Source organism: Neophocaena asiaeorientalis, unplaced genomic scaffold (genome assembly GCF_003031525.2).
Source record: "Neophocaena asiaeorientalis asiaeorientalis breed wild unplaced genomic scaffold, Neophocaena_asiaeorientalis_V1.1 scaffold30, whole genome shotgun sequence".
Lineage (NCBI taxonomy): Eukaryota > Metazoa > Chordata > Mammalia > Artiodactyla > Phocoenidae > Neophocaena > Neophocaena asiaeorientalis.
The window spans coordinates 6,651,356-6,676,774 of NW_020174923.1; the positions used below are offsets into that span (position 1 = coordinate 6,651,356).

Here is a 25,419-nt window from a genome sequence, read left to right on the forward strand (position 1 = left end):
CATCTCGAGTTAATGCTTTTACTGCTTTTCCATGTAAGATGCAAGAATATGGGGTCACTGAAATTTTTCCTTAGATATATAAATTAACTATCTAGGGGCCAGTATATCCAAAGCACAGAATGCCTCCTGTTTTTCCCCATCCTGAATTCCCCTTTGGGATCATTGCCAGTGGGTGGCTGCAGTAGCTAATGGCTTGATTCTTGTAGAACTGGAATGGCAGGCGACATTTTTTTCTTTACAAAGTACAATGAACAGAAAAGTGCACAAACCATAAGTGTACGATTTGATGAGTCACCACGAAATATAACCATGCAACCTCCACTCAGATCAAGTAGAACATGGCCAGCACCCCCAGGAATTCCTTGTGCCCCTTCTAGTCACTTCCCCTCCCTGGTACTCAGAGGTAAATACTGCTCTGATTTCTAATAAGTCATTGTGTTTTGTGCTCATCCCACTAGACCAGGAGTAGGCAAACTACTGTTTGCAGCCCAAATCCTGCCCACCACCTGTTTTTGTATAACCCACAAGTTCATGGCTGTTACATTCTTAAATAGTTTTTCTAAAACTGTAAAGAATAATGTTCTGTGACATGTGAAAACTACATAAAATTTTTTTTAAATTCTTTTAAGGACCTCCCTGGCGGGCCAGTGGTTAGGACTCAGCGCTTTCACTGCCGGGGCCCGGGTTCGATCCTTGGTTGGGAAACTAAGATCCTGCAAGCCTTGCAGCATGGCCCCCCCCCCCAAAAAAAATATATATGTATATATATTATATATTAGAACACAGTGATGCTTATTTCTTTACATATTGTCTCTGGCTGTTTTTGCACTTTGATGGCACAGTTGAGTAGTTGTGACAGAGACCATATCATCCACAAAGCCCAAAACATTTACCATTTTGCCTTTTACTGAAAAAGTTTGTCAATGCCTGCACTAGACCGTAAGCTCCAGGAGATTGGGGCCCCATCGCATTTACTCTTTTATCCCCAGAGCTTTGCACAGTGCCTGGCACATAATGGATGTTCATAAAGAGTTTGTCTTAATGATCCATTTATTAAGACGGGAGGAAGAGAAGGAGATTCAGGATCTGACACCCCAGCAAGCCCTATAGGGCTCCCTACCCAGAGGTAGTATGTCTGGTGGTTAAGAGCAGGAATTCTGGCGTTGGACACACCAGGTTTGAATCTTTCTTCCTCCACTTGCTAGCTATATGATATTGATAAGTTTAATCTCTTTGAGGCTTATCTTCACAATATGTAACGTGAGGGGAAAATAGTACCAATTTCTTGTAAAGATTAAAGTTAGATAGCATAGGGGAAAATGTGCTGTAAGTCCTGAATTGATGTTAGCTATCACCATCATCATTGTAAACATTATCACCTCCGATACACCTGTTAATTAGACCATAGGTGTCTGCAGAGCCCTAGAGGGGCTTCATTCACTCCTGTCATCTCCCCTCATTTCTCAAGCCCCACGCAATCCCAGCCACAATCCCAGCGTAACAGAAAATCAAGCTTCAAAGTGATGGAGTGTTCTTGGGTGCTTCTTGTACAGCCAAGTCTGGTACCAGGGCCTCCAGCTGCAGCGCATTCCCCACTCAGGCCCAGATCAATAACAATGAGTCACTGATTGTATTAGGATGGTTTCATTTTTATGTTTTTAATAAATTTATTTATTTAGTTTTTGGCTGCATTGGGTCTTCGCTGCTGCACACAGGTTTTCTCTAGTTAATGAGAGCTGAGGCTACTCTTTGTTGCGCTGCACGGGCTTCTCATCGCGGTGGCTTCTCTTGTTGCAGAGCACAGGCTCTAGGCGCGCGGGCTTCAGTAGTTGTGGCTCATGGGCTCTAGAGCGCAGGCTTAGTCGTTGTGGCACACGGGCTTAGTTGCTCAGTGGCATGTGGGATCTTCCCAGACCAGGGCTCGAACCTGTGTCCCCTGCGTTGGCAGGCGGATTCTTAACCCCTGCGCCACCAGGGAAGCGCTAGGATGGTTTTAATAATTAGCCAGGACTGTGCAATGGGGCCTTTTCTGATGTTGCATTTTTCTTGTGGAGAATAAGTAGTTTGATTAATCGCATTCCCAGTCCTTAAGGCCACGTCTGAGTCGCTAATGCATTTCAAAAGAGCAGCGATAACATATAGCAAAGCAGTAAGCGGGGGAGGCTGCCAAGCCTGCCTCGTTCCAAGAGGGCTGCTTGGATCCAAACCTCTGCTCTATCAGTCAGCCTCCCAGCAGGAAACAGACAGCATGCTCAGAGGGGCTGACTGAAGAGAGTTTAATGAAGGAACTCTGTGTAGAGGTGTAGCAGGGTGCAGGGTGTGGTGAAGTCCCTCCAGGGCTAGCAATAGCTGGAAGCCACTACCAGCCCAGGCCCGGAAGGAGCAAACGGAGGGACTGTTTCAGAAGTAGTGAGAGCTGTAGCTGTAGGAGAGGGCGCCAGACAGGAGGTGTGGGCTTGGGGACAGGAGCGCAGGGTGGAGGAGAAGGTAATGGCTCTGGACGGGCAAGTGGCAGCTGCCCAGCAGAGCCACCTAAGGCCACACCAGAGCTGGGTTCCCTAACAGGACCCGGCTTAGAGAATGCCTTCACCTGCCCTCTGACCCCTCAGCCCATCCCATTTGCTGGCATTTAGCCTCCCCATCTTCAGGGTCACCACACCCTTCACCTCGTCTAAGGACTTCACTGAAAAACAAGGCAGCTGTGTGCTCAGAATAGACTTGCATGTCCTCGACCAGAGATGATTTCTGCCCCCCAGGGGACATTTGGCAGTGTCTGCAGACATTTTTGATGGTCACAACTTGGGTTCCTGGAACCTAGTGTATAGAAGCTGGGGATGCTGCTAAACACCCCACAATGCACAGGACAGGCCCCCAGCGACAGCACTATCTGGCCAAAATGTCATGGTGCTGAGGTGAGAAACCGTATTTTAAACTAACTGCTCTGGCCTCCTGTCACAGGCTGGGCCTCCCTCTCTGTTCCTCCATCAGCCTCCAGCCGGGCCCTTCCTCCCACCCTCTAATCCAGCCTCCAGCCAGGGCAGCTCCCAGCCCTCTCTCAAATCAAGGCTGCGCGCTTTGGGCTGAATCTCAGTGGTGTCCCCAGTACCTGGACCTCTTCCTGCGGCTGGCACCAGTAGTTCTTATATTCCCATCTCGCTCCCAGGCTGCAGACCATCCTTTCACAGCCGAGCCGAGCCCTGGACCCCCAGCTCTTGTATCCGCACCCCCGACACACTCTCCTTCCCCTCCTTCCTCTCCTCTCTAAGGCCATCTGACCTCCAGACCCTGTTCCCGGAACCCCTCTCCAGCCTCAGCGACCCTCCCAGTAATTTTCTCTCTCTTCCAATTGAGAATTCTTCCACCCCTTGTAAACATCATGGAACAAAGCAGACTTCTAGAGCTGGCCAAGGTCACTTTCAAAGCTATTCATACCCTTGCTCCCCTTATTTCGCCGGGAGTGCCCTCCCCACAAAACACACACTTTGATCTCACAGATGCTGTGGGTCTTGGGAGCTGCTGAGCCAGTGTCTTGCCCAGGCTTCTGGGCTGAAAGCTTAGGAAGGTCTCTGCCAAAGGTAACCTCTCCTTGTGGTCCCTGGGGAGAGGGCTCCATAGGGGCCAGAATCTCAAGGGCACAGGAAGCAGCAGTGGCCAAGTGTGGGGCTCCCTGGCACCAGGGAGCGGACCCTTCTCTCCTGGTGTCCCCTCCCAGCCCGCCCCCTCCATAGGGCCCCTCCTTACCCCCGTCCTGTAGCCCTACCAAGGCTCAGAGCGAGCAGGGGAGGAATCCGGCTGTTCAGTCCTGAGATGAAGTTGGCTGAGGTCCAGACTGACCGGAATGCCCAGCCACCTTTATTCCTTTCCTCCAGGTATTCCTCAAAACCCGGAAAAGCAAGCAGGGCAGGTGACCCCCGGGCCCCCCAGCATGAGCTCCCCGTCTCACTGCCCACCTCCAGGCAACCGAGCCGCACCCACTGGGCAAGGGCCCGCGCCCTCCCAGCCCCGGGGGTGGGCCCGGAAGGGAGAGCGGGGTGACTGCACCGGCCCGCCCCTCACTGCAGCCCCACCAGCTCTGTGATGGGAGGGGTCTGCACCATGAGCTCCTCGTAGTGGTGGAGAAACAGCCGGAAACGAGCCAGGTAGGAGTCCTCGTTGTACGGCAGCTGCTTCTCACGGAGGAACTGGGACACCACGGGCTTCACCTGCCAAAGGTGGGCGGGAGGAGGGGCCGCTGAGCCGGAGCTGTGGGCAGGCCCATCCCCACTGGGACCCTTCCTCTGCCCGGCCCCCCGCTCCTGTCTGCTTTTTCCCATGATGCTCTGGAGGAGCTGAGGGGCTTGGAGATTTCCCGCCTCCCATTTCCAGCAGGCGAGGGACAGGGAGGGCTTCTCCCCAGCACCCTTCTCTGGACCTCCCGAATCTGTGACAGTCCTTCGCATAGAGGGATAAACCACAGCTCCTTTTCACCAGACACCTACGGAGCGCCCAACAGTTCAGATCCATTTCTTCATTTCATCCTCAGAGCCTGTCAGCGTAAGCACTACTTAGTCCCATTTTACAGATGAGGAAGCCGAGGCTCAGAGACATTCAGTTAACTTGCCCAGAGCCACACGGCTAGTAAGAAAACCGGGTGTCTCTGGTCAGAAACCCACACTGCTGCCTGTACCCTGGACTGACCTTCCTGGGAACCTCTGACCACGCCAGTTGGTTAGAGAACCCCGAAGGTGACTCCCCCTCCACCCTGAGACAGCTTCTTCATCCAAGCCCCCCCAGCCCGACCCTCATCTACCTTCAGGCACATGTTGTCGGAGAGCCTGGGGAAGAGGTGGTGCTCCACGTGGCAGCTGATGAGGGAGTGGCCGAACGCCCAGTCCAGCACGGGCAGCCGGGGCAGGTTAAGCACCCCCAGGCTCATCATGTGAATCCGTTGGGGCTTCTTGTCCCGGGAGAACATGGGCAGCCCGATGTGCTGTGACAGACACAAGGGTCACGCCCTGGGGCTGGGCCGGGCAGCCCCGTGCCTCCCCACCCCGCCTCAGGCATCCTCAGCTATAGCAGCCGGGGACCGTGGGTTCTGCCGCCTTCCTCACCTCCCACTCCAGCGGGACCCAGTAGAGGCGCGAGGAAGCTGAAGCCCTCCACCCAGCTGCGATGCGACCCTGTCTGTGCCCCTCGCTGAGTCTCACCCGTCTCCGGGTCCCTCTCCCTATCTGTGCGATGAAGGGCTTGGCCTGGGTGCCTCTCTGATCTCGTGGTCCTCTAAGCCCACGACTGCCCGCCGCCATCCCTCATGTCCCTGTGCCTGCATCCCAAAGAGACCCTTCTCTGCTTTTTTTCACCAGTCAAAATCCTGCTCATGGTTCAAGATCAAGTTTGCGCATCCTTGTGTATTTTTTCATTCAACAAGGATGTATAGGGCTTCCCTGGTGGCGCAGTGGTTAAGAATCCGCCTGCCAATGCAGGGGACACGGGTTTGAGCCCTGGTCCGGGAAGATCCCACATGCGGAGCAACTAAGCCCGTGAGCCACAACTACTGAGCCCGCGTGCCTAGAGCCCGTGCTCCGTAACAGGAGAAGCCACCGCAATGAGAAGCCCGCGCACCACAAGAAAGAGTAGCCCCCGCTCGCCACAACTAGACAAAGCCAGCGCGCAGCAACGAGGACCCAACACAGCCAAAAATAAATAAATAAATAAATGTATTTTTTAAAAAAACAAAGATGTATAAAAACACCTGCTCTGCCAGGCTCTGTCCTCGGTCTAGAGGATGCGGAAGTGAACGGGAGCTTCTGCTCTAGCAGGACAAGCAGATGGGACACAACTATGGGATTATGTCATGGGATTCAGTCATTAATGGCGGTGTGGTAAGTGCTGGGATTGGTCATATGCAGGATGCTCTAACCCGGGGTCTTCACTTGTCCCGGGAGCAGGGAGGTGACCATCCCTGGAAATGGCCCAGAACTGAGTGCTGAGCTGCTGGCCTCTCCAGCTGGCCTCTCCAGCTCCTTCATCCGCCTGCCTCGATACGTGTGCGCTGGGACCTCTGCGATGGCCCTTGGGCTTATCACAGTAAGAGCCCTGGAGGTAGGATCTGGGGTCCTATTCACTTGTGTCCCCACAGAGCTTAGTCTAGTAACCTACACATAGAAGCTTCTTAATAAATCTCTGATCTGTGTGTGAATGGCAGCCAGTGTTGAAGAGAAGCTCCTTACCTGGGATCAAAACTCTCTGTGATGACCCACAGAGAGAAAGGAAGAGAGAGGGTGGGCGGGGGAGGTGGAGGGATGCTTCCTCAGGTGGCCTCTCTCTCCCCACGGAACCCTAGGGTCCAGCCTGCGCCAGGCACCCTGGACAGTGATCCCTGTAGCCCCCCAGCACTCAGGGTGGGGGAGGCCTCACCTGGAAGATGTTGACATGGAGGTAAGGGTGGGCCAGCAGGGACCTGGTGATGAGCATGCAGACCAGGGCTGAGCTGGGGCTCTGGAAGCCAGACACATTCAGCAGCAGCCAGTAGTGAGAATAAAGGCCCAGGGAAATCAGGCCAAGCGTCCGCAGGGCTGTCCCGAGCTCCACCTCTCTCAGCCGTTCTGCCAGAAGGGGCAAGAGATAGAGGGAGGGGTCGGCGAGGTTCCGATCCAACATGAGTTGGCTCCCTGGTGGCTCAACAGTGCAAACTAGGGTGACCTAGGTGTTCAGTTCATCCACACACAGCCCTGAAAAGTAGGTTCGCCCATTTTCTTTTCTTTGGCCGCGCGGCTTGCAGGATCTTAGTTCCCTGACCAGGGATCAAACTCGGGCCCCAGCAGTGAAAGCACCGAGTCCTAACCACTGGGCCTCCAGGGAATTCCCTTTTGTATTTTGTTTTTTTTGTTGTTGTTCTCACCCATTTAATGGATGAGAAAACGGAGCATTAAGCACCCTGACCAAGGTCGGTCTGATAGTAAGCGGTGGCCTGGGGCCCGAGCCCAGGTCTGGCTGTCCCCTCGCCCCTGCTCTTTCCACTGCTCCTATGATGCTAAAAATTATAACGTGCAGTAGAGTGCGAGGCATTTAGAAAGCATTTTTATATCTATGACCTCATTATGCTTTCACACCATCCTTTTTTTTTTTTTTTTTAGAAAAGAAGATATTTAATAAACAATAACACAAGTGAATGTTTATAACATGATCAGGGATTATTAAACAGACAACAAGATGATGGTAAATGAGGCTTGTATATCAAATATAAAGAGGAAAGGTTATTCATTTATTTATTTAGGCATTTGATGCCTTCCCATGCAACTTTCTAGTCTTCTCAGAGAGCCACAGAGTTTTTTAAATTTTTATTTTATTTTACTGTGGTAAGAACACTTAACGTGAGATTTATCCACATAGGTTTTAAAGTGTGCGGTACAGTACTGTTGTCTCTGGGCACAGTGTTATATAGCAAATCTCTAGAATTTATTCATTTTGCAAAACTGAAACTTCATGCTCATTGAACAGGGACTTTCCATTTTCCCCTCCCCTCAGCCCCTGGTACCACCATTCTATTCTCTGCTTCAATGAGTTTGACTACTTTAGATCCCTCATATAATAAGTGGAATTGTTTCACACCCTCTTTGAGGAGCAGGTAAGAACCTGAGGTTCAGAGAGGTTAGGTTACCTGCCTGTGATCACCAGCCAGTAAGTGGCAGAGCCAGACTTGGCCCCAGGACCAAGGTTCTTTCCACCCTGCCTGCCTGTCTCAGAAAGTTTCTGTCTGGTCTTAACTCAGGGCTTCTCACTTCTTCCATGAAGCCAGGAGAGGAAGGAAGGAAAGGGGGAACCAGATCTTTGCAGGGCCCAGCCCTGGCATACTCACCGACAGCCACCAGCGGGGTTATGATGGGGATCAAGAGAGGAGCGAGGAACATGTAGACGTAGCGGTTGAGGCAAGGCAGCCTCCACGTACTTGAGTCCCCCAGGCCCAGCACGTTGGTGTAGCCATGGTGCATCTTGACGTGTCCGTACTTGGCGTGCTCTGCAGTGAAGGACGTGCATACCTAGAGGAGGGAGCCAGAAAGGGCGCTGGGGTCTGTATCAGGCACAGGCGAGCAAAGCAGGATCTTCGGAGCCTTGAAAACACCCTCCCTCCCCAGACCACGCATTTCCAGGGCCTTCCTGCCTTCCACCCACAGCTCATCAGCCTTGAACATCAACTCTCAGGGATCCACGACCACAGAGTGGCAGCCAGTCAAAGCAACTGCGTCCACTTGGCGTGCAAAGCAGTTGGCGTGCACAGCCCCCCGTGACTGCAGCCTGCAAGCCTGAGGATTGGACACACTGCAGGTAAAGCTCCTGGCATGTGTTGCCAATTATTTTGTGAGGGTTTATCTCTGAATACCTTCATAACACTGCTTTGCATTCGGGGCCCACAGCAGTGGGGGCAGGGGTGCAGGAGTGGCCTGGGGGCGAAGAAAGGCCATCTTCTGAACTGTCCGTAAGGGTGCCCCGGTGGGGACCAAGAGTTCACTTCTTCCTTGGGGTGACTCTTCCCTGGCGTGACCCACCGTGGGATTCTCCGAAGCTGGCAGTGAGCGGCAGCAGCTCAGACTCCAAGAGCAGTCATTCTGAATGTGAAAGAGGCGCTAAGGCATTTCTTATGCAAATATATGCAAATGAACATGCAGCCATCAGCCTCTTGCAGTATTTTATCCAAGCCAGAAGATGTTGCTAATTTTATTGAAGATGCTGCCTGCCTGTTTCCAGGAGGACGTGAAGGGTTTCCCAATGCCAGTCACCGTGAGCCCCGTACAGACAGCAGAACACACTCAGTGGAGGGTTCAGCATTCTGCACGTTACACATGTAACTCATTAATCTTAAGCCTGGCAGGGTGGGGGGGTTGTTATTATTACTATTATTATTATCAGTGCTGTTATTATTCACAGCTGACAGAAGCAGAAACTGAGATAGAGGCCACATGCCCACCCCAGCTCACTCAGCTAAGTAGGTGGCAGAAGTGGGATTTGAACCCTGGTTCCATCCAAGATAAGGCATAAAACCCCTGGGATGAGTCACTGCAACAGAGAATGAACCCAGGCTTAGAGTCCAGGCAGAAGAGACAAAACCGCGAGAAGACAGATAAGGAACGACACTGTCTTCCCACTGTCTGCAGAGACTCTCTCCCTCGGAATGAAACGAAGCCAAAAAGTAGGATATGATGTCACAACAGCAGTTTCATAACAGACAGGGGAAGATGGTCAAACCAACACAGTACGGGCCCCTCTCAAGGCAGAGGATGTGAAGGTAAATGCTGATTCAGCGACGGCGTGCCTGTGGAGTTCACAAAAACAGGAGAGGTGCTTTGCTCTCAGATGATGTAACCCACAAAGGGGTGGGGTTTATCTCTGGTTTCGTAACCTTGCAAAGGGACAGAACCTGGGGGAGGCTGCAGAAGGTGGGCAGGTAGCCTGTCAGTTAAAGTGATGTCTCTTCCAGGCCTGCTGGTCTGGAAGGACCTGCTGCTCAAGAGGGCCAGGCAGTTGGTTCAACAAAGGGGCCTCCGCCGGGGTCTGCCAGGACCTCCTCAGAGGCCAGCCTGCCTCTCTCCAAGGCCTGCAAGTGTGTTTTGAATCTCACGGTTCTGTAACCAGAAGAAGCAACTGTTTTTAACTGCTCCTTCCTCGTACTTCTGCTCTGAGGGCCGATCCTGTCTGCATTGCTTCTTTCTTCAAGAAATGTCAGCTGAATGCAGCGATCTGCTCTTCCCTCTGGCCCAAGGTCCACACCTCCTCGCTGACCGCACTTTGAGTAGCAAGGCCAGAAACAACCTGGGGCCTGAACCCTACCAAGCCTGGTAAGAACTTGACCCTCAGGGGCCTGGTAGGGCCAGGTGCTCAGCCACGTGCCCAGACCTGGGAATGGGGTCCGGGACGGGGATGAGCCACCTGTGTGGTCGGACGTAACACATGATTTGTGACTCAGCACAGGCTTCCAGAGTCTGTGTGCTTTGCCTTTTTATATAACTAAGAAGAGATCTGAGGCTGTTTCTGTAAGACTGGAATTCTCCCTCCCATCTAGATGTTCTTTCCAGAAGAAGAAGGAACGCGGTGGGTTTGGGAGAAGGAGAGATTGGACATGGACTGCGGTGTGTCTCACTTGCACCCATCAAGGGGCGGGAGGATGTAGCCACGTGCCACAGATGATCCCGCCGTACAGGATTATTTACAGGTCTCACCCAAGAGGATTTCCCATCCAGACCCAGAGAAAGTTCCAGAAGCTTCTTGATATTGCTACCCTCTGTACCCTCAGGAAGACTTAAGAGCCTAGACCTCTTAGCCGCACTCAGGCTCTGCAAGTGGCCAGAGTGTGTGCGGGGCGGATGTCAGTATAATTCCTCTGGACATCCCCTCTCAGCTAAAATAAGAGGCCCCAGGCCTCTCATTCACTCATTTAGTTGTTTTTTCACTTAAGCATCCTCAGACCTCTGCCAGCAGCCAAAGGTAGTTATCTAATATTCTCCTCTTTTATCTCTTACACAAACAATACTTTGCAGGATTAAAAACCATCATTATAAGATTATGACACAAACTTGGGTTTCAGATAGGCCACTTTACTGGATTGGAAGGAGAGGGGCAGGACGAGGCAGGTGACGGGCCTGAGGCTGTAGGTGTGGCCACTGGGGGAGGTGAGGAGTGGGCGGAGGAGGAGGCATCAACACAAGGGCCAAGCTTCCAGCTCGAGGCCCGGCGCAGGGTGGGGTCACTCCAGAGATGGGGCAGGAGAAGAGGGCCACAGGCATGGACCAGCTGAGAAAGAGGGGCTGGGGGTCGTCACAGCGGCAGCATCCCTCAGGCAGGAGGGACTCCAGGCTGGAGTCTGCCCAGCTTCCATTCCTCCCTCCAGACCCTCGCTCACTGATCCCAGGGCTGAGCAACCCCTTCACACTGGCTTCAGAGTTTGCAGGGTGGTGGGGTGCTTCTGAGGCTCCACAGGCCTCAGCAATTGGTTTGTCAGATAAAGTATAGGGCACCCACATAAATTAGAACCTCAGATAAACAACCAATCATTTTTTATAGACATATATCCCAAACACTGCCTGCATTTCTTGTTTATCTGAAGACTAAAGTTCACTGGGCATTCTGGATTTTTTTTTTTTTTTTTTTTTTTTTTCTGTGTTGGGGACTGGACTAGGGCTCTAACCCATGGTCCCCTGCACTGGCAAGCGGATTCTTAACCACTGCGCCACCAGGGAAGTCCCGCATCCTGGATTTTTATTTGCTACATCTGGCAGCCCTACTCAGTGAGAACACAAGTCCCTGAGCGTGAGTCCTCGGGTACCACGCGGGCTCTCCTGCTAACAGTGATGTGTTAGCACCTTCGGATAACAGAGGGGCCGCGGTGAGGGCGGAAGCCAGAGGAGCCTGGAGTGCCTCATCCTGCTGGGAGCGGCCTGGATGTGGTCGGCTCTGATCCTATCAAGTAGCTCTCATGAAATTCTTTCCCTTTTCAGGCCTCGTCCCTAGAAGCTCCCAGCTCCTCTGCTTGGCCCATGGGCCTCCTTTTCCCCTTTTCTCCAGAGTCCCCATGAGATTCTAGTGACTCCAGGTTTCTGTGGGTCCCTCATGCACTATGCTCTTCCGAGATCCATGCCTTTATCTGTACCTCTGCTCAGCCTGCAGCCAGCCACCTTCCTGCTTCTGGGCCTGGGATCAGGAGCCCTGTCCCGGCAGTGTCTCCTCTGGACGCTCTCACCAGGGGTTCTCGGCACTATTGACATTTGGGACCAACACTGTCTCAGCCCCCAAAGCTCCGCAGCAAACCCAGCCTCCCTCCAATCTCCCCTCCCAACTGGGCAGGCACTGGGCCCCTGGGAGCAGCCCCACCCTTTTCTCTCCAAGCCCCTCCCCCTAGGGACACTCAGACTAAGTGCTGCCCCCCACACACGACCACCTGATCTACTCCTTGGCCTTGGGTCCTTGGCCTCCGGGGGCCAGTGGGCAAGCCCACCCAGAGGCAGGCTTTTAGAGACCCTCAGGAGTTGGCATCACCACAAGAACCCTTAAAAGTACATTTTGCAAATCTGCACATGTGATAAAATGGCACAAACATACACACAGACACGAATGTCAACGTCCTGGGTTTGCTGTTGAATGACATTTACATAAATGGAACTACTGGGGGAAACCGGGTGAAGGATTCACTGGACCTCTGTCCTCTCTGATCTATTTTTGCAATGTCCTATGAATCTATAATTTTTTCAAAAATAAAAAGGTTTTATTTTTTTTAAGTATATCTTGTACTGCAGATCTGAGTTTGCCTGCTAAATAATTCTTTTAATTAAAAAACTTAAAAATCACAGCGGTGCAAACTCAGATTACCACCCCTCGGGGGGCGGGAGGGGCCAAACAGAAAGATTAGAGGCAGCCCAGAGGATAAGAGCCACCCTGAATTCGTGGCAAGGGAGCGTTCGAGCATCACGACCAGGCTGGGGGTTCTCGGCTTTGTTTCCACCACCACCACGCGGGACTGGAACGAAGGTGACCGCATTTCCCTGGGTGACACCCCTCCCCCAGGGCAGAGCTGGCCTGTGCTCTCTGTGGACCATCTGTGACTCCACCCCCGTAGCGCAAAGCTGACTTCAGAAGGAGGGTTTGACGTTGAGACACAGTGGAGCTTAGTAACTGGTACAGCCTGTTCCCTCCTACTCAGGGGAACATCTTGATAGTGAGTGACTTGCAAGGGAGTCCCTAAAGCCCTCTTGACTGCAGGAGTTAATCTTTCCCAACTAAAAATAGAGTTGTCATATGATCCTGCAATCCCATTCCTGGGCATGTGTCTGGAGAAAACTATAATTCGAAAAGATACATGCACTCCAATGTTCATTGCAGCACTATTTACAATAGTCAAAACAGGGTAACAACCTAAATGCCCAGTGACACGTGAATGGATAAAGAAGATGTGGTATATATATATACAATGAAATACTACTCAGCCATAAAAAAGAATGAAATAACGCCATTTGCAGCTACATGGATGGACCTAGAGATTATCATACTAAGTGAAGTAAGTCAGAACGAGAAAAAAATACCATATGATATCATTTATATGTGGAATCTAAAATGTGACACAAATGAACTTATCTACGAAACAGAAACAGACTCACAGACATAGAGGACAGACTTGTGGTTGCCAAGGGGGAGGGGGGAATGATAGATTGGGAGTTAGGGATTAACAGATGCAAACTATTATACATAGCATGGATAAACAACAAGGTCCTACGTATAGCACTGGCAACTGTATTCGATATCCTGTGATAAAACAGAATGGGAAAGAATATGAAAAAGAATGTGTGTGTGTGTACATATATATATATGGAAAACTGGATCACTTTGCTGTATAGTAGAAATTAACATTGTATATCAACTATACTTCAATAAAATAAATTTTAAAAAAATCTTTCCCAAGCTTCAGTACTTAAAACATGGGGGCCTGCCCGCCCCAGCCTGCCCCCCCACATTCCTGTGGCCTTTGACTGGCAGTCCCCAAGGATATGACTGACAGTCCCCGAGAATATAACTAGTAGTCCCTATGACATAGCCCAGGCCGGGGTGATCAGCGGCCAAGGTAGAGGGTCAGAAGTACACTAGTAGGGGAAATGGAACATTCTGGTGTAGACTGGAAATGGGCCCAGAGGGAAGTTCATCCTGGTGTGGGTGAACTTCCTGGTGTATGATTTTGGATACTTTTGCAGAGAAACAACAGCAACCTGGATGTCAGCCACCCCGTCCATCCTGCCAGCTCCTCCCCTCAGATCTGATGGGTCACAGTGACCTGTCTCACCCCCAGCCCTTGACAGCAGACCTTCAGACAAACCAGGCAAAAGCTGGCTGCCCCAGGAAAGCCAGTGACATTCAGCTGATACCTGAGGCTGCAACTAGCGGACTAGATTCTTCTATAGTGATGCTGCCTGCTGAGGGTCACGGTTTGGGAAAAGCACAGGCAGCCAACAAGAGGAGGATTAGAGAGAGACAACAGGACGTGGCAGACGGGGAGAGCCAGGGATCCAAGAGGGTCCCAGGTCGTCCGCTGAGATCCTGCATGTCGAGAGCTGGTCCTTTGCGTGATGCAAAGGACAGGTGGTGGTCCAGGGCCTGAACAAACAGCCCCTTCAACACACACACACACACACACACACACACACACACACACACGTCCACTGAGCTTTGCATAAGTTGGTCAACCTTTCAGTTAAAAATAAACCACTAACAGAGAAAACAAAACAAATAACAACAAAAATCACTAACCCTGGGACTAGCCTGGTGGTCCGGTGGGTAAGACTCCGCGCTCCCAATGCAGGGGGCCCGGGTTCAATCCCTGGTCGGGGAACTAGATCCTGTATGCTGCAGCTAAGAGTCCGCATGCTTCAACTAAGATCCCGAGTGCCACAACTAAGACCCCGCGCAGCCAAAATAAATAAATAAATAATTTTTTCTTTTAAATTACTAACCCTTTCCTTGCAGTTGACTGTGTTCCCTCCAGAGGGAAAAAAAAAAAAAAAAAAGAAACTTGTTACTTCGAAGCAAACATTGAAGAGTCAGGCCCAAACCCTAAATGAAGATCTAGGATGTCTCGTTTAATCCTCATGCTGGCTTCATGAGGGAGGAAACACTATTCTCATTTATTAGGTGAGGAAACTAACACTTAGATGCTGGTCCAAAGGCAGCCACTGTGTCCAAAGTGCCCCTGACGCTGTCCCCTGCCTGGCGGACAAGACCCAGGACTCCACTCGCCCCGCCATGCCATGGGCTGAGGAGGTAGAGCCACCCCTCCTTCTCACTGGGAGCTGGATCTTCCCCAGAGGGTGGCCAGGGCCATGCCTTGATGGGGGCGTGGAAAAGTGGAGGCCTCCCACTCAGGTTGGCCATCTGAGAAATCTGTGACCTGCCCGCAGCTGATGGCAACATAGCAGCCTCTGTCACAACACGGGGGTGGCAACCAAGCCCCCCCCACCATGGGGGGGCTCACCCACCTCTAGGCTGTGACCCTCCAGCGGCTGGCTTTTCCCTGGACCTTGTCCCCCCATCACCTGCAGGGTCATCATCAACAAATATTGAGTTCAGCCCTGTGCCGGGAGCTAAAGGGACAAGGAGGCCACTGCCCTGGGTCCCAGGGGACAAGAGGAGGTGCAGCCACCAGGCTGCCTGGGTCTTTCAGGGTGGGCCACGCGCTCTGGTTCGCCTGGAGCCCTCCTGCTGGGGAGCCTGGGAAGACTCCTCCTTCTTAGCTGCCCCCAGGCCCCTGGGACTCAGTACAGCTTTGTCAAACCCACACAGAGCTAACCCTCCCTCTCATGTCCCGTGTGACTGCCTAACATGCCCGGTTCCTCCCCTGCCTGTGATGACAAACTTAGGGGGCATCTGACCCTGGCTCCACGGTTGGGCCTGCACCTTAGAGTCTGGCTGGGACCAGTGCCCAGGGGTCCCCGGGAAGGAGAGTGTTTTGAAATGGACCCTGAGGACCCATTGGTTCCTCCTTATCCTTGGCACTTTAGAAATGCGTGCAAGGGACTTCCCTGGTGGTTCAGTGGCTAAGACTCCACGCTCCCAATGCAAGCGGCCTGGGTTCGATCCCCGGTCAGGGAACTAGATCCCACATCCCGCAACTAATAGGAGTTCCCATGCCTCAACTAAAAAAAGACCCTGCAAGCGGCAGTTAAGACCCGTGCAGCCAAGTAAATAAATAAATTCTAAAAAAAAAAAAGAAAGAAAAGAAAAGAAAAAGAAATGTGTGCAGGTGGGAGAGATGGGTTTGGGGAAAATGAGGGCAATGGAGAGTTCTGGGTAGGAAATGCTTCCTCTCACCCAACCAATGCAGTATAATTTTATAAAATGTCGTGTGTGTGTATGTGTGTGTGTGTGTGTGTGTGTATGTACAGTTACGTAGAGTTTTATAAAGTTATATAACTTTATTAAAAGTTAATAACTGAGGGACTTCCCTGGCAGTCCAGTGGTTAAGACTCCACACTTCCACTGCAGGGGGCACGGGTTCGATCCCTAGTCGGGGAACTAAGATCCCGCATGCCATGAGGCACAGCCAATAAATAAATAAAAGCTCTTTAAAAAAGTTAATAATTGAGTTAATTGGTCATGGTAACCAGTTCCTGGCAAAAAGGGGCTGTTTCTGGTACCAGCTTTCATATTAGTTCATAAGGGACCTGGGTGGCCACGGGAGAGGCCATCTGGAAAGGAGGGAAGGGGCTCTCAGAAGAACTGGAAGGCCTGACACCAGTCCAGAGAGAAGGGCAACCCGGCCAGAAACCTTTGCCTTCCTGACTGTGCCCATAGGTTGAGGCAGCATGGGGAGGCAGTGGAAGCAGGGGAGCCAAGGGTCAGGAGAGAGGAGGCACCTTCCTGGTACAGCCCTGGGGAAACAGGGGGCTTCTAGGATGGCTTGGCCATTGTCAGGTGTCCTGAGATGGGAGAGCTGGGGTGCTGTGACACCAGTCCCCTGCTTCCCTGCCCTTTGGTCTGTGGTTCACATCCTAAACCCTGATTGCAAAACCAGGAGGCCCCAAAGGTGTAGCCAGGACCTGCCAACCACAGGCATCCTGGTGGGAGGAGGAAGCTCTACCACCCTTGGCCCAGGGCTGCAGAGAGGCGAGCCGGTGCCCCCAGGAGAAACGGGTGCTCAGACCACATCGGCTGCCACAGTTAAATACTCATCATTCCTCATGCAGCCCTCTACCCTCTCAAGGGCTTGGGGACGTGCACACACAGACACACACCCACCATAGTGAAGGCTGCACACTTGGGCCCACAGACCACAGCTGCAGCTGCCGGCCCTCGAGGGCACACACAGCTGCACACATCTAGATTCTCCCACCCAGTACCAGCAGCTGCTCCCACCCAGTCCCAGGCTCACCTCCACAAAGAAAAGCACCCAGATCTTGCTCCAGCGTTTGGACTCGGTGAGGGCACCATGAGTGGCAAGGTGGCTGCCCTTGACAGTGAGCGTGTAGTGGCACACACCCAGGATGGTGACGCCCAGGGCAAAGGCCAGGAGATTCTCAGAGCGCAGGCACAGGAACCCTGCATGCAGAAGGGAGAATTGGTGTAGGGGGGAGCGGTAAGGGCAGGGCCTTTCTCTGGTTCTTGGAGATCTGGGCCCAAACAACCCAGCCCGCATCCCTGGGAGCCCAGGCCAAAGCGGGCCCAGTCCTGAGGACTGCCACAGACAGCGGTGAGGCAGGTCCCATGATGGCCTGAGGGGCATGGGTTGGCTCTCTCTACCGGATTTGGGACAAAACAGCCCCACTCACTCACCAAGGAGACGCTGGGAGTCTTGATTCTGCGCCCCAGCCAGAGGAGTGATGGTGTGGAGGGCATGGTGGGGGGTCCAGGCCAGAAGTGCAGGGAACACTCCCATCCTCCCTCTCACTCCCCTCACCCCATCCCTGGTGTCCCCTTGGAGCATCCTCTCCTTCCCCAGGCCACCTCATTCTTCCCTGCCTCTCCTTGACTCGGCTCAACTTTCTCCTCCACTGCCCTTCGCGCCATCAGGGCTCCTCTGGGGACACAGGCAGGACACCCCAACTAGACTTTCGGGGTTGACCCTCTGTCCTGGGGTCCCGGGCACCCGCAAGGGCTCCTGCAGCCGAGCGCGGCGGCGACGCGGCCCGGGGCCACCCTCCAGGCGGGCAGGACCAGAATCGCCGCAGGACGAGCGCGCAGATGTGCGGGGGTGGGGAGGCCATCCGGAGCCAGAAGCAGCTCGCGGTCCAGCGGCCCCGGCGGGGGTTGGGGCGGGGGCACAGAGACCCCAGAGGAGACCCCCGAGGGCCTTCCCTGATTGCCTGATCTCAAATAACTCCCTCGCGTTCTCCCGGACCCCGCACCCCGCTCGGGTTTGTGACACCATTTTTATCCCATAGCTTAAGTATTTTTCTCAGTAGCACTTAGCGGACTCTCCCACACAAGACACGGACATTTGTTCCCTGTTTCCACCGACAGGCTGGACGCTGGTGCCGACAGGCCTCACTTTGCCGATTTTGCTCAAGCTGTATCTTCAGTACCTTAAACAGTGCACGAAAATATTTTTGAATTCATGGGACAGAAAATTCGAGGCCTCACTCTACCCAGACCAGTGGGGGAGTGGGGGCACCCCTTTGAATCCGGCTTTAGCAGCGGTGACCCGTGGAGGGTTGGCTTCCCAGCCCAGTGGCTTTGGGGGTGAGAAGGGATAGCTATAGGGAAAAAACGTTCAGAGCTCACCATTCCAGGTGGGGTCCCACTGCAGTGCCGCTCACTCGGGGGCGGTGCCCGGGTATGAAAGCCAAGGCAAACAGCACCCGTCCTAGCCCTTCCCATCAGCCCAGGCCCCAACCCAGCGCTGCTGGAGGTCGGCCTTGGCCCCAGGAGCACAATCCACTGTGTTCTGCAGACACCCTTCTCGGCTCCTGAGGGTCCTTTCTCCTTTTTCTTTTTTGTTTAACTTTCCCCCTGGTTTTATACTGAAGTCCCTTTAAAAATGAGGTCTGGGATGGTGAGGACAGCAGCACTGGCCTCAGGAGACCTTTGGAGAGGGGGAGGGGAAGGTGGCAGGAGGGAAGAGATGGAGGAGAAGTCTATGAAAGAGGGTCAGGAACACTTAAGACTGATTCCTCGGTCTTCCTTGGCGTTTTCCTTCACTATTTCTTACGAGTTTATCCCTCCAGTTTTTTATAAAAGGGCAAGATTTCTTTACCAGGTTGCTATTCAAAAGGGCTTACGATTTAATAGGCCAGTTCTCACCACACACACACGTCTGGCTCCGTACAGTTTACCACTGACTTCCAGGTACTTATTAGGCTTGGTGTATCCCCCACAACTCTGTGAGGATGACGTCATCCCCCTTTAATTGATGGGGGCCCGGATCTGCCCACAGTCACCCCACAGTTATTAAATGGCAAAACCAGCACTCAAATCCAGGAAGTCTCTAAATCCAATCACCCTTTGTTTTTATCAGAGATTCTTCCTTCTCAAACATACTAGCATTTTCAGGGAGGGCATACCTACAAATTTTTTTTTAATTAATTAATTTTATTTATTTATTTCTGGCTGCACTGGGTCTTTGTTGCTGTGTGCGGGCTTTCTCTAGTTGTGGCGAGCAGGGGCTACTCTTCGTTGCGGTGTGCAGCTTCTCATTGTGCTGGCTTCTCTTGTTGCGGAGCACGGGCTCTAGGAGCACGGGCTTCAGTAGTTGTAGTGTGCAGCCTCGGTAGTTGTGGCACGTGGGCTCAGTAGTTGTGGCACACAGGCTTAATTGCTCCGCGGCATGTGGGATCTTTCTAGACCAGGGCTAGAACCCGTGTCCCCTGCACTGGCAGGCGGATTCTTAACCACTGTGCCACCAGGGAAGCCCAATACCTACAATTTTTAAAAGGATATTTGATATTAACATGCAACATTGTAAGTCTATAAGGGCGAAATGCTACTGCTTTCATTCTATAGACTGGGGAACTTCCTGGTACCAGGAAGCCCCTCTCCAGGCCTGGGCTGCCCTCTGGACCTCTAAGTGGTGCTGGAAGAAGGCAAATGCTGTGTCGAACAGGAGCAGAGGTGGACGAGTATTAGAGGAGGTCAGAGGAGCAAAGAATCCCCATGGGCTGGGGCTGGCTGGTAGCCTCCTTGGAGAGAAGCAGACTTAATTTAGAACAGAGTTAAAACAAGAGGGTCCTTTGGGTGTAGATGGCAGGGGAAGGGGCTGTGGGTTGGGAGATGGGGGGAAAAACAAAAATCCGAAAGACTTGAATAGACAGTTCACCAAAGAAAATGGACAAATGGCCAATAAACCCATGAAAAGATGCTCCATGTCATTAGTCCCCAGGGAAATGCAAATGAAAATCCGAATGAGAAAGCCCTTCAGACAGGGAGTATGGCTGGAAATAAATAGCGGGGCAGCGCTAAGCATTGGCAAGGGGATGTGGGGTAACTGACCTCTCATTCGCTGTTGATGTGAGTAGAAAGTGGTACAAACCCTTTGGAAAACAGTTTGGCAGTCTCTTTTAAGGTAATATACACTTACCCTATGACCCAGCAATTCAGCTCCCAGGTATTCACCCAACAGGAATGAAAACGAGTCCATATAAGCACGTGAACCATTATCCGTTATAGCCAAGCTGGAAACAGAGAGTGGAGAACGGACACAGCAGCTATGATACACTCACACAACCTACACGATAAAAAGGAGGAGCTGGAGCAGGCAACAGTGTAGATGAACTGATAGATGTGATCTCACAGACATTGTGTGGGGGGTAAGAAGACACAGTTACTTTCTATGACCCCTTTTATAAATTCAAGAACAGGCGGAACTAATATATAGTGATAGAAATCAAATCAGGGACTTCCCTGGTGCCGCAGTAATTAAGAATCCGCCTGCCAACGCAGGGGACACGGGTTCGAGCCCTGGTCCGGGAAGATCCCACGTGCCGCAGAGCAACTAAGCCCATGCGCCACAACTACTGAGCCTGCACGCCTCAACTAGAGGGCCCATGAGCCGCAAATAAGACCCGATGCAGCCAAATAAATAAATATTAAAAAAAAAGAAGGAAATAAAATCGGTCCTTGCCTAGGGAGGAGTGGGTGGGGGACATTCATTACAAAGGGACATGAGGAAACTTTCTAGGAGGAGGGAAATGATCTGTATCTTGATTGTGGTGGTGTTTACGTGGATGCAGACATCTGTCAAAAGTCACTGACATGCACACTCAAAGATGGGTGCATTTTATTATAGTTAATTACACCTCAATAAAGTCAACTAAAGCAACAACAAAACAGCAAAGCAGATTTCCCTTTAAAATTCAATGAGCTGAACACTTCCCTAGATATATACTCAACAAATGCAAAGAAACATACAAAAACATTCATAGCAACAATACTCAAAACAGGCAAAAACTGGGGACAACTCAAATGTCCCCCAACAGGAGAAGAATAAATAAAATATGGGGAATTGCCCGGCGGTCCAGTGGTTAGAGCTCTGCGCTTTCACTGCCATGGGCCCTGGTTCAATCCCTGGTCAGGGAACTAAGATCCTGCAAGCACACAGCACGGCCCCCTGCCAAAAAAAGTGGTATATGCATGCCATGGAGTACCATTCAGCCCATACCTAATGTTTAACAAGACAAACCAGACACAGCTGAGCCCAACCTCTGTTTTATTCCATTCATATAAAGTTCAAAAACAGGCTTAGGGTGGCCGTTACTGATTAGGGGTAGCGACCAGAAGGGCATACAAGGGATTTCTGGGGGCTGGTAAACGTTTTGTTTCTTGATCAGATGTTAGTTATCCTTGACTGTGTTCAGTTTATAAAAATTCATCCTGCTATACTGTAATGATATGTGCATTTTTCTGTATGCGTGTTATACTTTAATTAAAACATTTGCTTTAATTTAGAAAACAAATTTATGGTTACCAAAGAGGAAAGGGTTCAGGGGGATGGATAAAATTAGCAGTATGGGATTAACAGATACAAATTACTATACATAAAATAGATAGGCAACAAGGATTTACTGTACAACACAGGGAACTATATTCAATATTTTGTAATAACCTATAATGGAAAAGAATCTGAAATGTATATATGTGTATATGTGTGTGTATATATATAACTGAATCACTTTGTGGTACACCTGAAACTAACCCAATATTGTAAATCAACTAGTACTTCAAACTTTTTTTTGATTTTTAAAATTGGTAATGGTTTTTTTTAAGAGGTATTAATCAGAAGGGAGATGGCACCCATAAATCCAGAACAGTAAAGGATGGGAAAGCAGGGTGGGGCTGGCATCTGTGTTCCCTTGGCCGGGGGGGGGGTTGGCAGCTCAGCATGCGGTGGCGGCGGGGGTGGGCAGAGCGGCTGATTTACCAAACTCCTCTCCATTCCTCTCTGTCAGCGCATTCTGAGCTCTCAGCTCCTGGTCATCTGCCTCCCACTCCCAGCAAAGGTGAGAATGACTTGTGAGAACAAAGCCTGGCGTGAAAGGCTCTGGGTGGTTGGCCAGGCAGTCCTGCTCCCATCAAGGCTCTCTGCTTGGCTTCTCACAACAGGTTCTGGGGGGCAGGTCTGGGCAGGCTCCTTGCCCTCTGCCCACAATGGGCTGCTAAGAAAGAGACAGCCGGGGCTAGGGGCTGTCTACACCTCCCAGCCACCCTTCTCTAGACCTGCCTCTGCTCCCATTCAACCTCTCACCTGTCCACACAAGACTCAGTCAGCGTAGTGAAGAGCACAGCTTTAGAGTCTGACATGCTTACTAGCTGTGTGACCTTGGGTAAGTCACTCAACCTCTCTGAGCCTTAGTATCTTCATATACACTAAAAAAGGAGTGAGATAAATATCAACAGGAGTTTTAATATTTTCTTCCTGTACCCCAATAGACTGTGTGCATACCCCACTTTGGAGATGACTAGACCATAGCTTAAATTCTAGATGCTCAGCTTGGTCTTTGAGGGCCTCCAAGTTCTAGCTCCACCTCTGACTACTCTCCTGCTTGGGCCAGAGTGACTGCTCCCTGACCTCTGACCCCTGGATGGGTATTGCCCTTTCTCACTTCTCTGTCTTTATTCCCAGGGAAATTGTTTCTGCTCTCACCCCCCATCCAAGCCCCACCCATCCTCTGGGTCTCTGGTGACATCAGCCACCCCTGCAAAGTTTTTCCAGTGTTCTCGTATATTCCACTCATTCAACCCATTTTATTGAGCATCTACGGTATGACAGGTGCTCCAGCTCTGTGTCTTTCCCTTCCTCTGACCTCGTCATCTCCAAGCTTGCATTATTATTTATTTATTTATTTTTGGCCATGCGTGGCATGCGGGATCTTAGTTCCCTGGCCAGGGATCAAACCCACGCCCCCTGCAGCAGAAGCGCAGAGTCTTAACCACTGGACCGCCAGGGAAGTCCTCCCGGCTTGCATTAGACATCAGCTGTCGTGTACTTCCGGCAATGATCCCCCCTCACACCATGATCTGGCCACAAGATTCAGTGTGCTGTGTTGTAACAAATAACCCCAAATATCTCGGTGGCTAAACACAATACGGGTTTATTTCTTGCTCGCATCACTGTCCGCTATGGGTCAGGTGGGGACTTGGGGACTCAGGCTCCTTCCACACTGTGATGCTTCCATCTCCGACACAGGCCACCATGACTGCCATGGGAGTGAAACTTCCAGTCTAAAGGGGCTGGGGCCCTAAAAACAGATAACAGGTGGGAGGAGGAGCCTAAAACAGACCCTAGACAAAGTCATGGGGCCTCTGTGTGTGCTCACACACTCACATGCACACACACGCCCACACACCTCTCCTCTGGGAAACTTGGAAACCCCGAAGTAAAGATAAATGAGCAAAACTACAGAGACACACGAGCACGCTCAGGCTCACAGATACATACAAGCTTCACAGGAAGCTTTGGGTCCGCTACACCCACCCCATGCATCATGGATCCACATCAGGGTCCTCGCCACATCACACACACGCACACACAGACACACGCCAACACATAGGCGCAGAGCAGTCAGTGGTACAGCTGAGAGGCTGAGCAGGAGACAGCAGGAACGGAGGAAGAAGACACAGTGAGAGCCACCTGCCCCCATCCCACCTCCCCAGACCCGGCCAGCTGAGCCCCTGTTCTGACCTGGGGAGCCCCTGAGCCGCCCGCGTGCAGGGTGAGCGCCGGGGGAGGCGGCACAGTGAACGGGGGAGGCTGGGGCCGCCACGGAGAGTTTGGGGTGTGAATCCCACAGCCCTGACACTTCTGCACTCCGAGGCTTGGAGAAATGACTTAACCTGCCTGAGTCCCGGTTTCCTTACCCATGAGGCAGGGCAATGGCACCGTTCTCATGGGTTTGCTGTGCCCGGTATGTAGAAGGTGCTAGATACGTGTTCTGAGAAGGCAGCTGGCCGCGTACAGCAGTGCGAATGGCCCAGACTAGCCATCCTGGCTTATGCAGTTGCTAGCAGGTCACTGCCCCCCTGAACCTGGAGCTTGTAAATAATACCTTCCTGCCCTCGCCCTGCTCAGGTGGCTGTTGTGAGACTTGAAGAGATGGTGCTGTGAGGGGCAGTTTGATTCTGTGGATAAAGAGAGCCCCCGTGGGGCAGTGAGGTCAGGGGCCAGCCTCCACTGGTAGCTGCTGTTGCCCCCGAGAAAGCCCCCTCCCCTGACCACCCGTTACTGTTCAGGGTCCAGTGGGGCAACCTCCCAGATGTGTGTACATCCAGAGCAGGGAGAGGGTCCCGCAGCCCTCAGAACACTTGCCCATGCAGACCTTCCCGGCCTGTGGAATAAAGAAGTCAGTGTAGATGAAGGTAGGAATAGTGCCCGGGGGATTTTCAGCTTCCCAGGGCTCACCACACTGCATGCCCCAAGAGCTTTCTCGAAAGACCAAGCATTTGGAGCTCTGAATGGACTTGCCAGAAGTTTCCCCACCTCGGGCTCCAAATCCCATAGGAGTTAAGTCATCCAGCGATAGAAACCCGGGGAGGGCTCACTGCCCTCAACCTTCCTGGAGGAAATGGGGTGACGAGAAGCAGCCAGTCCAGGGTCAGACAGGCGACGAGTCAGGCCCTGTTTGTGCTCTTACTGGCTATGTGACCTGAGCAACGGCTTGGTGGCTTGGAGTCTCGGTTTTGTCCTCTGTCAGATGGGTTTAATAATCCCCTGTCATTATTAAATGAGGCTGTCATGAGGATTCACCGAAATCACAGATGTCAGGTGCTGACATACAGCAGGTGCTCAGTAAATGCCCTCCATCATGATGAGACACGGCACAGCGGGAGCCAGCCTGACTAGGTTTGAGACAGCTTGGTTACAAATTCGGGGTTTCCCACAACCCACCACCTCAGGTTTGATCATTTGCTAGAACAGCTCACAGAGCTCAGAAAAGCACTTTCCTTACATTTACTGGTTTATTATAAAGGTTATGCGTGAACAGCCAGATGGAGATACATAGGGTACAGGAAGGTCCCAAGTGCAGGAACCTCTGTACCCAACTCCACGTGGAGTCGGCATGTGGATGCGTTCACCAACTCGGAAGCTCTCCGAACCCTGTCGTTTAGGGATTTTTATGGAAGCTTCATCATGATCAAGTATTAACTCAACCTCCAGCCCCTCTCCCCCACCCCACAAAGGATGGGGGGTGGCGCTGAAAGTTTCAAGCTTCTAATCGTGGCCTGGTCTTTCTGGTGACCAGCCCCCATCCTGAAGCCGTCAAAGAGCCCACCCAGAGTCACCCCATTAGAACAAAAGATGCTCCTGTCATCCCAGGAAATTCCAAGGGATTTAGGAGCTCTGTGTCAGGAGCCAGGAGCAGAGACCAGTTATCTATTTCTGATTATGTCACAGACACCAAGAGAGACTGAGGCCTGGGGAGACGAGATAATAGAAAGAGGGGGAGAGAGGGGGACACCAGGAGTCCCAGTGTCACAGGGAGA

At 51.9% G+C, this 25,419-nt stretch overlaps 1 protein-coding gene across 1 annotated transcript; it reads right to left on the reverse strand.

Annotated features, from left to right (window-relative positions):
* Positions 1-3,827: 3,827 nt before the first annotated feature.
* FADS6 (fatty acid desaturase 6) lies at positions 3,828-17,711 on the reverse strand. Its single transcript, XM_024760601.1, has 6 exons — positions 17,594-17,711; positions 16,880-17,046; positions 7,838-8,018; positions 6,397-6,584; positions 4,790-4,969; positions 3,828-4,202 (listed from the first exon to the last, which is right to left on the reverse strand). Exons 1-6 carry the CDS (start codon positions 17,709-17,711, stop codon positions 4,053-4,055), a joined length of 984 nt encoding a protein of 327 aa, XP_024616369.1. The 3' UTR covers positions 3,828-4,052.
* Positions 17,712-25,419: the final 7,708 nt, after the last annotated feature.